General features: G+C 32.5%; 1 protein-coding gene across 1 annotated transcript in view; it reads left to right on the top strand.

The window, feature by feature from the left end:
* The first annotated feature begins 387 nt into the window (after nucleotides 1–387).
* The window catches only part of LOC134711383 (autophagy-related protein 2 homolog B-like), a 95,034-nt gene continuing 83,821 nt past the window's right edge, over nucleotides 388–11,600 (top strand). Inside the window, exons 1-4 of the mRNA XM_063571943.1 lie at nucleotides 388–637; nucleotides 3,044–3,212; nucleotides 3,660–3,821; nucleotides 9,139–9,241. Coding sequence (XP_063428013.1) covers nucleotides 470–637; nucleotides 3,044–3,212; nucleotides 3,660–3,821; nucleotides 9,139–9,241 — 602 coding nt within the window. The 5' untranslated portion in view covers nucleotides 388–469. The remainder of the gene's footprint in view (nucleotides 638–3,043; nucleotides 3,213–3,659; nucleotides 3,822–9,138; nucleotides 9,242–11,600) is intronic.

The raw sequence follows: 11,600 nt of genomic DNA, 5'->3' as shown, positions 1-11,600 counted from the left end.
TGTTATCATTTGCGCAGATTTTATTACAGGTAAATTACTTTTGCGAATAAGGAAAAGGAATATTGATTTGCATAGATACATACAAACATTTTTTTTACATACAACAGTAACAATACAATTACTAACTCATATTCATATATATATGAACATTATATACTGAAGACAAAATGTGAACTTTTAATAAACAGTACAATCCCAAAATTTCAAATTTTGTTTTCATTAATATTCATATTCTTTTGGTAATTCTTGAAATGATTTTTATACTAAAAAAATGTATTTATTAAAGGTCATTAAACAGAAAACGAAGTTTAAAAAAAAATGTGTATGTAGCAGTAATGTCCGGGATCAGCGACACATAAATTGGTCAGTCCGTACGATATCACGTGCGTAATTTCCGTAAATAAGAAAGATGGGTCATCTTTGTTTACGTTTGTGAATGAATTTATTTATCATTTAGATTGAAATAACAATGCCTTGGACTTTTCCGTGGTCAGATTATGTGAAGAAAAGGGCATGCAGATACCTTTTACAACACTATCTTGGACAGTTTCTGAAAGAGAAGCTGACTCTCGATCAGCTGAGCGTCAATCTTTCCAGTGGCAAAGGAAACATCACCCAACTCGATTTAAATGTTGAGGTTGTTAATAATTTATATTTGTAGAAATATCTTAACAAATAGACCTTTATTCACAAAATTCAAATTTTCTTATTTTGTGAACCCTTTTGTTCAAAATGTGTTATATGGGTCACATGTAAAATAATATGTATGTTTCTATTTTGTAAACAATGCAAGTTATTTGGTCTCACTGTCAGGTTGCTGATGTTAACAGAACTTACTTTGTTTATCTGTCCTTTTAAACGTTTGGCATGGCCCTCTATCACTTTTAGTATTTATAAACAATTCCAGTTCGTGTGCAGCAAACTGCAATGTATACAGTCCCTTGTGACATCGCTAATCCCGGCTGACCCGCCAGTTTTAACTTTTGACGCATTTAACAATCAATTTTCCATTGTGGGGTCAGACATTTTGTTTTATGACATCAAAATTTTACGGGAACCTGTGTGATATCCAGCAATGGCTGACAAATAGCGATAAGGTGTATTGTGACGTGACGCGGGATTGCCGATTTATTGTAAGCGTGACAGGTGAAAGTTAAATCATTGTACTGTGAAAAACAGGAAATGAAGTCATGCTGGACACAGGAAATTACAAAAAATGAGAACTGCTTACATGTATATATGTACATTATTAAGTGTAAGCAGGATACAGGAATCTGACAAAACAGTAAGCGGGATCCTGGATCATAACACCCCTTACCACCCCCAATGACACCCCTATTCAAATGTAAACTTTCATACAATTGTACATGCATGCAGTAATCACCATTTACAGTTTATAAAGTAGCATCTAATTCCAAGGCAATTTAGGGAAGGTGTACTGACATAATTAGTCTCTAAACCCATTAACTCCAAATGGAGCTTTCGTTAGAAGAAGCCATATTAACTATGTGTATCAGTGAGAAAAATGTAAAAGCATAAAAATACAGTATATATACCATTACACATAATTAACAGCGCCTGGTGATGTTTCATAGCCTGACTGGTTTCGATCCAAAAAGGACCTTCATCAGAGGCAGAATGATGGATCAATTAGCATCTGATTCCTATTTTGCGGCAATGCCATCACATTTTTCTATATTTTCCCACACCTCTTATCAAACTTTACAGGAATGATGTACATTGTGTCATCATTGGCTGTGTATAAATTGTACAGGTACATTGTCCACACATCCTTTGTCACCACAGGAATTTAAAAGTGAATATGATGTGTGTTCAATGGTTATACTGTGTATTTTCATGGAAAAACTTGCTTACCAAGTAGATGTTAAATATATTGTTGTAAATGATTCAAGAACACTGCACATGTGCTCAAAGAGAGGTGAAAGATACTAAAGGAATATTTGAACTCATAAGTCAAAAACAAAAAAACAAACTGACAATACCATGGTAACAAAATACTGAAAATGACAAAACAACTAAACACAATATACAGCGTAGAAAACTAAAGACTGAGCTACACAAACCCTACCAAAAACCAGGAGTTATCTTAGGTGCAAGGAATAGTAGACTGATCCTGCTCCAAATGTGGCACCAAGCCAAAATTACACCAACTACAATATTTAGATAGAAAAGGTTTTGTTTGTGCGGCCTAAAATAAAATATTGTTTGTTTCCCCAATCCTGACCGACCCTGCCAAAACGGTCCTACTCATTAAATTTTATTGTCCAAACTTAGTCAAATATTATTTTATTCATTTCCAATTTTCATGCTTACCAGATCAACCGGCATTGTTCCAGCTTTTAGGAAAAATTAAATGATTTCCCTACCTACCTACCTACACCTGGCTTGGCAAGGTCAGGATTGGGGAAACAAACAATATATTAATTTAGGCCTGACTTACCAGAAATAGGAAAAGAACATGACATAAATTTACATGCAAAGGAGATATAAAATCATTCCATTAATTTTTGAAGGACCTTAAAGTCTTTGGTTCCAGGCTGACTTCTTAACTTTGTTCAGATCATTATATAAATACAAGCAGATTCCATCATGCAATGCTATGAAAAGATATGAGAATTGTAATGAAGCATTAATTGTAATATTCATTAGTTAATATTATAGTCCCTTGCTGATGAAGAAGAAGGGGACTGTAGATTTGCACTCCGTCTTTCTGTCCAGAAAATCAGTTTTCCCACTCCTATTTTTTATGGCCCCGCAACAAAGTTGTCGGTGCCATATATAGTTTAACCATTGTTCGTCATTATGATATTCCATCATTCCGCAACAAACCATTATACAGAGTTTTTTTCTAAACGCTGATTTTTAACTACTGAGACCTGAGATTAAAAAAATATACTTGTTGATCAATTAAAATAATCAACAGGTGAGGAAATGGATAAATCTTTTAAGAATTAGAGAAACAGATTTTGATGAGAAAACTTGATTCTTTCTGTACATGTATGTTATTTTTATATATTTTCAGTCTTTGAATGAAGCTTTAGAAAGTAGCAATATACCATTAGAAGTTGTAGACGGTTTTATACATGAGATATCTGTCTCTGTGCCATGGACTTGTCTGATACAAAAAAGTACAGAACTGGAAATAACTGGTTTGGAGATTACATTGCAACCCAAACAAAGAAATCAACATGGTAAATTTTCATATCCTAATACCTTCTAGTAAAGTATAAATGAACTTGTATGAATGTTTTGCCTAGAATCAAAGCATACAGATCATTCTTAGTAATTTTAAGAAGAGACATTAACAAATGAATGCTTATATGTGTTACATGTGTATATGTAATTTATAAATTGTAAATATTTTAGTATTAAAAAAGAGATTTAATCAAAAGAAAAAAAGATCATAAGTTTAGTATGTTGATACATTTAAGAGTAGTCTTTGCTTACACCCGAAGGAGACAACTAACAAACAATTAAATTACAAATCTTTTACATTCAGAAGACAGCAGAAGTCATAGAAACATAGAGCAGGTTTTGAATGGAAAATTTATTTTCCCTTTTGAAAGTATTTCAGTCAGATAATTTAACAAATTTAACACATTCTGGGTGTATCTTTAAGAAAATTCTTTGTATTTCAGCTGGAGGTTTAGAGTCTATGTTAAGCAGTACAATGAGTATGACTTCCAGTTTGAAAATAGCTGAAGATTGTTTAAAGCGTACCACTTCAGAAGAAAGTCTCACAGAAGACACATCACAGCCATACGAAGGAGTTCAGATATTTGCACAAACCATTGATTCAGGTATTTGTTCCTTAATAATAAAAAAAAAGGAGTGTATACACCATGAACAGCAATCAAATGCAATATGAAAAAACAGTCAAAAGATTTGTTTTAGGTCAACATAGATTTTTTTTAGGTCAACAATTGCTCATTGTTGAAGGCCATACGGTGACCTAAAATGTATAGTTGTTAATGTTTGTGTCATTTTGGTCTTTTGTGGATAGTTGTCTCATTGCCAATCATACCACATCTTCTTTTTATATATACAGTCTTCAACAATCGACAAGTGTCTTTTTATAATACTCGTATGTCAAGCGCTAAATTTGCCCGATTCTAAAAAACAACTTTATTCAGGTATTTTTTTCTTGAAAACCAAATAAAAGATGTATGCATGTATACAACAATGAACAGCAACCAAATGCAATATGAAAAAAGGACAAAAGAAAACTAGAGGTCATAGGACATTCTTCAACAATAGACATATGCATATGTAGTATACATGAATCCCTTACCCAAGTCTAAAAAAAAGTTGTTAAAGGATACCAGTATTCAGAAAAAATGAGCTTTGATACATATTTTTATTGAGAAAAATGAATACAAAATGATGGGATGTAAATCTAGAGGTCAGTAATGCCAGGTCATTCTAATGGTAAGTCTGTTAGAAGACTGAGCATGTAATATATATGATCTAGGCTTAATATCCTTTGCATTACTGTAAGTTAAAAAGAAATCAATGCTCAAATTCAAAATTTTGTTACAGAGGTTTTCATCCAGAATGGAATAAACTGCAATATAAAAGGTTGAACATGTGAAAATTGATAATTAATTTAATATAATTTCAGTCGGTTGATTTTATGAATTAGAATGAAATTATTTTCTTCTGAATTGTCTGCCCATATAGGTGGCGTTTAGGTTAAGTGGTTTGTGTGATTTGGCGGTTAAATCATTCGGCACGACAGGGTCTACTCGATAGGTCACGTTAATTTTTCTAGCTGTGTTAGTCGATTAGTACGTTCGAATTTAGTCTTGGATTATGAAGGTGAACCCGATATTTCATTGAGAACTGTTTTAACTGCTTTAAATCAACAAAGTAGAGGTACTGAGTCGGCAATTATTGGTGGTAGAGAGAAATTTGGTGGACTTGGATAAGTTACAGTGTGCTAATCAGTTGATGGAGTACCACTGCCAGGTGAAGAGAAAAGAAAAAGGGAACATACTACTCTTGTTGGTCCTACACACACTTCAGGTCCAGCAGTCCGTATGTGAACAGTAGGAAATCACCCACCAAACCTGGCCTCAGTGAAATTTTGAAAGATGAGTATTTAAATTATCTATAAATTTTAGCTATAATAGATAATTGTATTGGTTATAATTTGACCAATGATTTTATTGAATATCAAGTAGGTCAATTTGATATTATTGTTAAGGATAGACTTAGCAGAAACATTCAATTTTAAATGGATATTGATACGCCTATATTTATTATAGATACTATAAGAGATGGTTGTATATTACCTTTCTATTCAAATACAATATCGATTATTGTTTGTCAAATAATTTATTATTTTTAAGATACCTCTTTTGTTAAATCAGCGATTACTAATTTATAAGCTATGATTTAATTGTAGAGATGTCAAATATTCACTTTGTTGTGAATCCGTTAACTGTTTCTGTTCAGTTAAACAACACGTTAAAAATCAGATTTGAGACAGAATATGACAGGTATTTGCGGAAGACAAGTGTAAACTTTGAAGATATGCGTATTGCAAAACATTACATTTATACCATTTCATATACGTTTAAGTATGTTATACATTAGTCTATATGTTTCCACCTCATACTAAATATCTGTGATTTGTATGGGACTTTAACGGTGTTTCTGCTTGTTATAGTTTTACTAGAATATCTCATTAAAATGGAGAGAAGAAAATAAGCAGATTATTATGTACTTATATAGACGATGCATTCGGTACACATGACGATGAGGAATTATGTAATACAACAAGTAGCGGTTTTATACCCAAGGCTGAGACGTCTGTGGACTACTATTAAAACCTTATAATTTCAGGGGCTAAGTTAAAGGAGTTTTTACTATTCCTGACAATTGTATACACAATATAATGAATATCATTTCATACATTGATTTGTGTTTAGCTAAAACGGAAAGTATTTGTTAGGGAGATATAGCTTCTTTGGTAGCCAGGACAGCTTAATATATCTATTTCTCAAGTTATAGGCAATATTGTATATTTATTGACAAGACATTTGTCTAATGATATAAATAGTGTTCATTCATACCGGAGCAGTAATATACATTTATCTGTAGACAGTATTGGTCTTATTAATAAAAAGATTTAAGGTTTTAAATGCACATGAAGCCAATATTAAACCTTTTAAATCTGAAGTTCTTGGCAGACTATAGCGTACAGTGAAAACCCATGTAATATTGTTCACGATATGTGGTTTACAGAATGTGAGGTTTCTACAAGTTCCAAATGGAAGGAGTTCACAGTAGTGAAAAATGTATTTTTGTCGTTGATAAACTTTTTAGCTTGCAACAATATAAGATTACTAGTAACCACATTTAAAAATGTTGTTAGTGAAAGGAGCACGACATCAGTATTGCAAAAGTTGATTTTAGACATTTTAGCACATATATATTGCACAATGTTTATATTGACATGGTAGTGAGTCTACGTACTGAGGATAAGAGAGCAGATTATCTTAGTCGGATTGTTGATTAACATGATTGGCTACAGGCTAATTCTGAATTTGTATTTCAGATAGTTGATGATTGGCCACAGGCTAATTCTGAATTTGTATTTCAGATAGTTGAATCCCTTAGGGGACCTCATGAGGTTGACTAGTTTACCGCTGGTTACAATTTTTAAATTGATAGTTTTTATTCCAGATTTTGGAATGTGAATTCGTCAGGTATTGACGCTTTCACGGTTGATTGGCGAGGGATTAACGGGTTGTTCGTTTCACCTATTTCTTTGTTCCCACAAGAATTAATGTATTTTCGACAGTGAAAATTAAACTTTTACTCTATACTGGCTCTCTGCTGGTTTTTTGGCTAAAGCTTTTTCTATATGGTGATGGTTTTTCTATATGGTGATGGTTTCTTTTCTGAAGTGACAACATTTATGGATCTTTCTACTTACAGACATGCTTATATAGCTGGTAGAGTAAAAAGACCATATTTGGCAATGTTGATTTAACATTTGCATATTTAATAGCATTAATGATGGATTTTTTATCCAGTCATATATCACTTTGATGTGAGCATGTATTATAGATCACTTTGATGTGAGCATGTATACTATCACTTTGATGTGAGCATGCATATGATAGATCTCTCTTGATCTCTTGCATGTATATGATAGATCTCTCTTGATCTCTAGGTATAGATTACTAGCTTTACTAGATTTGAATCTCAGTTTTTGATTTGAGATTTCATATGAATTTTGTGGATAATTAGATGCATAATACTTAGCTGAAAGTTATAATTTTAGATTGCTTTTATTAGTTATGTTTTATTTTTTAATTACAAATATATTTTTGCAGGCACTCACCGGAAGAATTGCAGAATTAACCTGCTTCACTAGTTAGCAAAGTGAATTTTCTCTCAGAACTAATGTAGGAATCTTAGCAGTTTCAACTATGAAGGATATTATCTGAGTATTTTACGCTGGATCAAACAGAATTGAAAATGGTTATACTGTACCAGCAAAAGCTTTTTGCGTTGGTTTATATTTAGCTGTATTGACACATTCGAGAAATACTGTTAGTCCAGTTGAACAACCGTTTTACTCTTTACAGTGGATACATTCTCTTATTGGATCATCATGTTTACCGACGAATTCGTCTTTAGTAATTAACCTACTAGAAGATGTGAGGCGTAGCTTGCCTACTCCTACGAATATAAAGGAGCCTGTTTCGTTAGAATTACTGCATGTAATGTGGGTTGTTATGTTTTCTTTTGGTGACTTGTATAATCAGCGTATTTGATATTTGTACGTGTTTCAGTGCTTTTGCGAGTTGAGTTGCTATCTATTCGACGAAGTGATTATTTTAAGTTACTTTAGATCATTATATGTCTATTGTCATTTAACGTTTCAAAACAAGCGTATACAGATTGAGAGAAGGTGTCATTCGTATAGGTGTCGGTGAAACATTTGATTTATTTCTGCATTGGGCTGATTTTTCTAGCTATTTTGATGGGGTTACTTATTTATTTATTTTATTCTACTTTTTGTTTGGATTTTTTCCAAATGTTTAGATGTTGATGTTTTACGTAAAAGAATACGCCAGTGTCATACTATAGGATGCGCGAGCTCTTTATTGAAGTTTTCTGTCGTATGTTCTTGATATTAAGTGTTATGGGTTTCACAGTTTTAGGTCTGAAGGTGCTAGTGCTTGTGCTAATTTAGGTTTTAAGTTTATAGAGACACGGTAGATGGTGTTCCGAAACGGTAAACGATATTATCGTGAAGGATTCTTTGGATAATTTCTAGCATTATTTTCAGATCTTAATTACATAATATAGATCACCTTTTTTTTTTTTTAAATTTTCCCGTTCTTTGTGTTTTCGGCCCTCGGCTCTGTCGTGTGGTATTGCACTTTACTATTTTTTGTTATTTATTAGTATGATTATTATCAGTGGTTTTGGTATATGGGTATTAACGGAAGAAGAAATATAATTTCAGTCGGTTGATTTTATGAATTAGAATGAAATTATTTTCTTCTGAATTGTCTGCCCATATAGGTGGCGTTTAGGTTAAGTGGTTTGTGTGATTTGGCGGTTAAATCATTCGGCACGACAGGGTCTACTCGATAGGTCACGTTAATTTTACATCCATGCTATTTGATATTAGTTTGTATCATGCATTAAGAGATCGATTGTTTACAAATGTTTGTGTGTATTGAAATACTAATACATATATATATATATATATATCTAGCGGGAAGGCTAGAGTGCAGGCGATTTGGTGTCACGATATCTCAGTAGCATAGGTTCGTATCCCGGCGAGGGAAGAACAAGAATTTGCGGAAGCAAATTTACAGATCTAATTTGGTTGATGTTTAGACGAGTTGTATATATATCTATATAAATGATGACTTTTCGTACTGCTTCGAAATTTGTATACAATAAATATCATTTAATGGTTGTTATTAAACCAGCCCTCGGCTCTGTCGTGTGGTATTGCACTTTACTATTTTTTGTTATTTATTAGTATGATTATTATCAGTGGTTTTGGTATATGGGTATTAACGGAAGAAGAAGAAATAAAACATAAAGTTCAAGATTGTATTTAAATTTACTTGTTTATTACAGTTTTAAGTAGAGTTAAGGTTACACTGAATGATACAGTTATTAGACTGGAGCATCTACCAATGCAAGCTGAAACTGGAGTAGCACTGGAGATACGAATAAAAAGGTATGAAACAGAGAAGGCTTATCATTGCATACACTAGGAATTTACTTTTATTTTTGGATTCCTATCTTTCAAAATGGTTTTTGACAAACAAATGGTTTGTTAGGTTTTATTTTGAATACATTATAACTTATAAATAGAAAAAACAATCATTCTCTTAGAGGTATGAAATTAGAATTGTTTCTTTTGTCAATCACAAAACTCAAAATATTGATACCTTATTGAATGAATTGAGCAAACAAATTAAGGTGAGCAATTCAGGCTTCTTGTTTCAAAAGCGTTAAACCTCTTTTCCTTAAAATAAGACTAAACAACTGCTATCAGCTGTCTACATTTTTATGCCTCCTCCACTACCATTTAGGTTTACCCTTGTCCGTCTGTATGTTGGTTAAATGGTTTCCTTTCTCTAACATGAGTTTACCTCATACAAATGTAATAAAACTTAAAAAAATGCTTGTTACCGTAAAACACAGAATAAGTTTGAATTTTGGTGGCGTCACTATAACTGTTCTAGAAATGTGCCCCTTTATAAATGGAAGAATTGCAAATTTTCTTGTTTCCCTTCTCTTATAACTAACCAGTAAGTTTGCTATAACCAAATGTAATGAAACTTATACACAATACTTATTACTTCAAAATACAGATCAAGTTTGAATTTTAGCAGTCACTCTATCAGTTCTAAAGTAATGCTCCTTTATAAAAGGAAAAAATACAAAATATTTTTAGTTTTTGTTCTCTTACATAAGTTAGCCTCAACCAAACATTATGAAACCTATACACAATACTTATTACCACAAAACTCATCTTCGCTAGCCAAGGGTAACAATCCACTCCCGCTGTCTTCACCCTTGGCAGATTGAGCCAACATTTGTGATAACAATGTTGCGCCATCTATCGGAAGATAAAAATAACGCCCATTCCCAATACATTATTCTTAACCAATGGTAGCACTTTAACTCTTCAATTTGGAGGTAAAAACAAGGTATCGTCTAGGTTCTACACTGGAACTTCTATTGGTTGATTAAAAACATTCAAGTTGTCTTTAAATATAGTCGTATGTTTAGGGATTTAAAGACTTGTTGCACAATAAACATGTGGTAATTGTTTACAAACACTTTCTACATTTACACTTGATCATGTTATAGGCGCTTTTTGATTGGATGCAGCGAGTTTTGACTGCAACCAATAGAAATCCTTACCTTGTGTCTCCGAAATGTTATCTCAATCCACCAAGGGTGAAAAGAGCGTGAGTTGATCGTAACCCTTGGCTAGCGAAGATGCACAAAACTTAGATCAAGTACAAATTTAGTAGCGTCACTTTTATCTTGCTAGAGTTATGTTCCTTTAATATGTTGTATGCAAGCGGGGGCATCATCTTTGTCCATAGGGACACATTCTCCATTTATTATTTAATATTTTGATATAAAAGACATCATGTTTATAGGTGTTTTATTGGGTAAGAATTTTCTGTATGATTAAAATTTTGTTTCTGAAAAAACAAACCTATGGCTTTGTACCATTTCCTTGCTATCCTCATTAGTTATTATTATTGGCTGTCCTTATTAAGTTTTTTATTTCCAATTATGTAAACTACAAATACTTACGATTTTATACGGAACTCTTTTCAATATATCACAGCAACTAGAAAAGCCAACAGTATACACAGGACTAATGATATATTAACAAAACAATATTTTGGTTGTTTTGAAAAATTCTGTAGCTGTAAGGAAGGAAGAAAAACTAAAAATGTAATATCATGTGTCATTTTATTGAAAACACGTACTTTTTATGCCCCACCTACGATACCACCTACGATAGTAGAGGGGCATTATGTTTTCTGGTCTGTGCCTCCGTTTTATCCGTCTGTGCGTCCGTGCATCTGTTCGCTTCAGGTCAAAGTTTTTGGTCAAGGTAGTTTTTGAACAAGTTGAAGTCTAATCAACTTGAAACTTAGTACACATGTTCCCTATGATATGATCTTTCTAATTTTAATTCCAAATTAAAGTTTTGACCCCAATTTCACGGTCCACTAAACATAGAAAATGATATTGCGAGTGGGGCATCCGTGTACTTGGGACACATTCTTGTTCTCCTCTGAGTGCACCTAAATAAGCCCTAATTAACATCAACTATATTACGATATAATTGTGTTGTGGCATACAAAATAGTGAAAATTAGATGCCTCTGAAAATCAATCTCTTTGAAGTAAGCTCATAGCAATTTTATATATTTCCTTTGAAATTTTTGTTAGTGCTACAATTTCTCTAATTTTCAATATGTTTTCTTTAATGCTCTTATTGGGTTTTCAGGAAATATTTGTAAAAAAAGTGTAAAAAAGATAAACATGTGTTATATTATTTAA

Source organism: Mytilus trossulus, chromosome 3 (genome assembly GCF_036588685.1).
Source record: "Mytilus trossulus isolate FHL-02 chromosome 3, PNRI_Mtr1.1.1.hap1, whole genome shotgun sequence".
NCBI lineage: Eukaryota > Metazoa > Mollusca > Bivalvia > Mytilida > Mytilidae > Mytilus > Mytilus trossulus.
This window is presented reverse-complemented; position numbering and strand designations above follow the sequence as displayed.